Below are 3577 nucleotides of genomic sequence, written 5' to 3' on the forward strand. Positions count from 1 at the left end.
AGCAGCTCTTCTTGAGTATTTTTCAACTGAACGCTCGACCTTCACCTCCATTTCTTTGGGTCTTCCCGTGATGGATAAAAGGCAATTAAGGTCTTGATGGAAAGGTCCAAGTATAGAGATTCCATTTTTATCCTCCATGTCTCCCAAGGTGTGTGGGTTAGCTCTGGACATACCTTGCAAGGTCACCTGGTCACCAAGTCAGAACACCAGTTCTGATCTCAGCATCGACCTGCTGACTGGAGGACCCTGTGCACGGATTTCAGAGAGCTGTGTGCACTATTAGCATGGTTCTTGGACCTTTATGGCTAGGCCTATGTATAGAGATGACGTCCTCATGATTGGTTAGGTCCATATCTCCATGGTCAAGGCTTGGGTCATGCTGCAAGGTGGGCTGGTCAGCGGATTTTTCGCTGAGTGTCGGATTTCTCTTGTTTTGACGTTGCTGCTAGCTTCTCTTGCATGAACCAATATGGTTCAGTTCCCAACATTTTATGCCAATAAAAATGTTCACTTAGCATATCTAGAGTATTCTGAATGCCAAAGTGTCCACTTAAACTGCTTTCATGCATTTCCTTTACTAGAGACAGTCTCAAAGGGGTTTTTGGTATGCACAATCTATTTCCTTTAAACAAAAATCCCTGTTGTACATGAAAAACACCTTGAGGTTCTTTCAAACAAGCATTATACATTTCACAGAAATCAGAATCATTAGCATAGATTTCTTTAATCATTTCAAACCCAATTACTTTAGCATCAAGAATAGCTAGCAAGTTGTATCTCCTGCTTAAGGCATCAGCAATCACATTGGTTTTTCCTGTTTTATATTTTGCAGAGAAGTTGAGGGTATGTAGAAATTCAACCCACCTAGCATGCCTAGGGTAAAGTTTGTTCTGTCCATGGATGTTCTTTAAGTTTGATCCTTGTTCTTTCTTCAACATTCATTCTACAATGCTCATTGATCCTTGTTCATTCCTCATCATTTATTGTTCATTGATCATTGATCCTTGTTCATTCTTCATCGCTCATTCTTCAATGATCATTGATCCTTGTTCATTCTTCATCGTTCATTCATTATTGATCATTAATCCTTGTTCATTCTTCATCGTTCATTGTTCATTGATCATTGATCCTTGTTCATTCTTCATCGTTCATTCTACAATGCTCATTGATCCTTGTTCATTCTTCCTCGTTCATTGTTCATTGATCATTTATCCTTGCTCATTCTTCATCGCTCATTCTTTAATGATCATTGATCCTTGTTCATTATTCTTCATTCATTCATTATTAATCATTGACCCTTGTTCATTCTTCATCGTTCATTGTTCATTGATCATTGATCCTTGTTCATTCTTCAATGATCATTAATCCTTGTTCGTTCGTCATCGTTCATTCTTCAATGATCATTGATCCTTGTACATTCTTCATCGTTCATTCTTCAATGATCATTGATCCTTTTTCATTCTTCATCGTTCATTCTACAATGCTCATTGATCCTTGTTCATTCTTCATCGTTCCTTCTTCAATGATCATTGATCCTTGTTTATTCTTCATTGTTTATTCTTCAATGATAATTGATCCTTGTTCATTCTTCATCGTTCATTCTACAATGCTTATTGATCCTTGTTCATTCTTCATCGTTCCTTCTTCATTGATCATTGATCATGGTTCATTCTTCATCGTTCATTCTTCAACGATCATTGATCCTTCTGCATTCTTCATCGTTCATTCATTATTGATCATTGATCCTTGTTCATTCTTCATCGTTCATTCTACAACGCTCATTGATCCTTGTTCATTCTTCATCGTTCATTCGTCAATGATCATTGATCCTTGTTCATTGTTTATCGTTCATTCTTCAATGATCATTGATCCTTGTTCATTCTTCGTTGTTCATTCTACAATTCTCATTGATCCTTGTTCATTCTTCATCGTTCATTGTTCATTGATCATTGATCCGTGTTCATTCTTCAACGTTCATTCTTAAATGACAACTGATCCTTCTTCATTCTTCATCGTTCATTCTTCTTTGATCATTGATCCTTGTTTATTCTTCATCATTCATTCATTATTGATCATTGATCCTTGTTCATTCTTCATCGTTCATTCTACAATGCGCATTGATCCTTGTTCATTCTTCATCGTTCATTGTTCACTGATCATTGATCCTTGTTCATTCTTCATCGTTCATTCATTATTGATCATTGATGCTTGTTCAATCTTCATCGTTCATTCTACAATGCTCATTGATCCTTGTTCATTCTTAATCGTTCATTGTTCAATTATCATTGATCCTTGTTCAATTTTGATCGTTCATTCTTGAATGATCATTGATCCTTTTTCATTCTTCATCGTTCATTCTTTAATGATCATTGATTCTTGTTCATTTTTCATCGTTCATTCTACAATGCTCATTGATCCTTTTCATTCTTCATCGTTCATTCTTCATTGATCATTGATCCTTGTTCATTCTTCATCATTCATTCTTCAATGATCATTGATCCTTGTTCATTCTTCATCGTTCATTCTACAATCCTCATTGATCCTTTTTCATTCTTGATCGTTTATTGTTCATTGATCATTGATCCTTGTTCATTCTTCATCGTTCATTCTTCAATGATCATTAATCGTTGTTCAATCTTTATCGTTCATTATTTAATGATCATTGATCCTTTTTCATTCTTAATCGTTCATTCTACAATACTCATTGATCCTTGTTCATTCTTCATCGTTCATTCTTCATCGTTCATTCGTCATTGATCATTGATCCTTGTTCATTGTTTATCGTTCATTCTTCAATGATCATTGATCCTTGTTCATTCTTCGTTATTCATTCTACAATTCTCATTGATCCTTGTTCATTCTTCATCGTTCATTGTTCATTGATCATTGATCCGTGTTCATTCTTCAACGTTCATTCTTAAATGACAATTGATCCTTCTTGATTCTTCATCTTTAATTCTTTAATGATCATTGATTCTTGTTCATTCTTCATCGTTCATTCTACAATGCTGATTGATCCTTGTTCATTCTTCATTGTTCATTCTTCATTAATCATTGATCATTGTTCATTCTTCATCGTTCATTCTTCAATGATCATTGATCCCTGTTCATTCTTCATCGTTCATTTATTATGGATCATTGATCCTTGTTCATTCTTCATCATTCATTCTACAATGCTCATTGATCCTTGTTTATTCTTCATCGTTCATTGTTCATTGATCATTGATCCTTGTTCATTCTTCATTGTTTATTCTTAAATGATCATTGATCCTTGTTCATTCTTCATCGTTCAATCTTCAATGATCATTGATCCTTGTTCATTTTTCAATGATCATTTATCCTTGTTCATTCTTCATCGTTCATTCTTCAATGATCATATATCATTGTTCATTCTTCATCGTTTATTCTTCAATAATCATTGATCCTTGATCATTCTTCATCCTTCATTCTACAATGCTCATTGATCCTTGTTGATTCTTCATCATTCATTGTTCATTGATCATTGATCCTTTTTCATTCTTCATCGTTCATTCTTCAATGATCATTTATCCTTGTTCATTCTTCATCGTTCATTAAT

General features: G+C 34.4%; 1 protein-coding gene across 1 annotated transcript; it reads right to left on the reverse strand.

Moving 5' to 3' along the window:
• Window positions 1-395: 395 nt before the first annotated feature.
• Window positions 396-898, reverse strand: LOC130805614 (uncharacterized). The gene is made up of 2 exons (XM_057670398.1): window positions 865-898; window positions 396-814 (listed from the first exon to the last, which is right to left on the reverse strand). Exons 1-2 carry the CDS (start codon window positions 896-898, stop codon window positions 396-398), a joined length of 453 nt encoding a protein of 150 aa, XP_057526381.1.
• Between the last annotated feature and the right edge of the window lie 2679 nt (window positions 899-3577).

Source organism: Amaranthus tricolor, chromosome 2 (genome assembly GCF_026212465.1).
Source record: "Amaranthus tricolor cultivar Red isolate AtriRed21 chromosome 2, ASM2621246v1, whole genome shotgun sequence".
Classification (NCBI taxonomy): Eukaryota; Viridiplantae; Streptophyta; class Magnoliopsida; order Caryophyllales; family Amaranthaceae; genus Amaranthus; species Amaranthus tricolor.

Excerpts from the sequence above, each read along its gene's own strand:
- LOC130805614 (XM_057670398.1), bottom strand. The coding sequence starts at position 898 with ATGGACAGAACAAACTTTACCCTAGGCATGCTAG. Across the intron at positions 815-864 it reads CTTTACCCTAGGCATGCTAG|GAAAAACCAATGTGATTGCT; the intron begins GTGGGTTGAATT and ends AATATAAAACAG.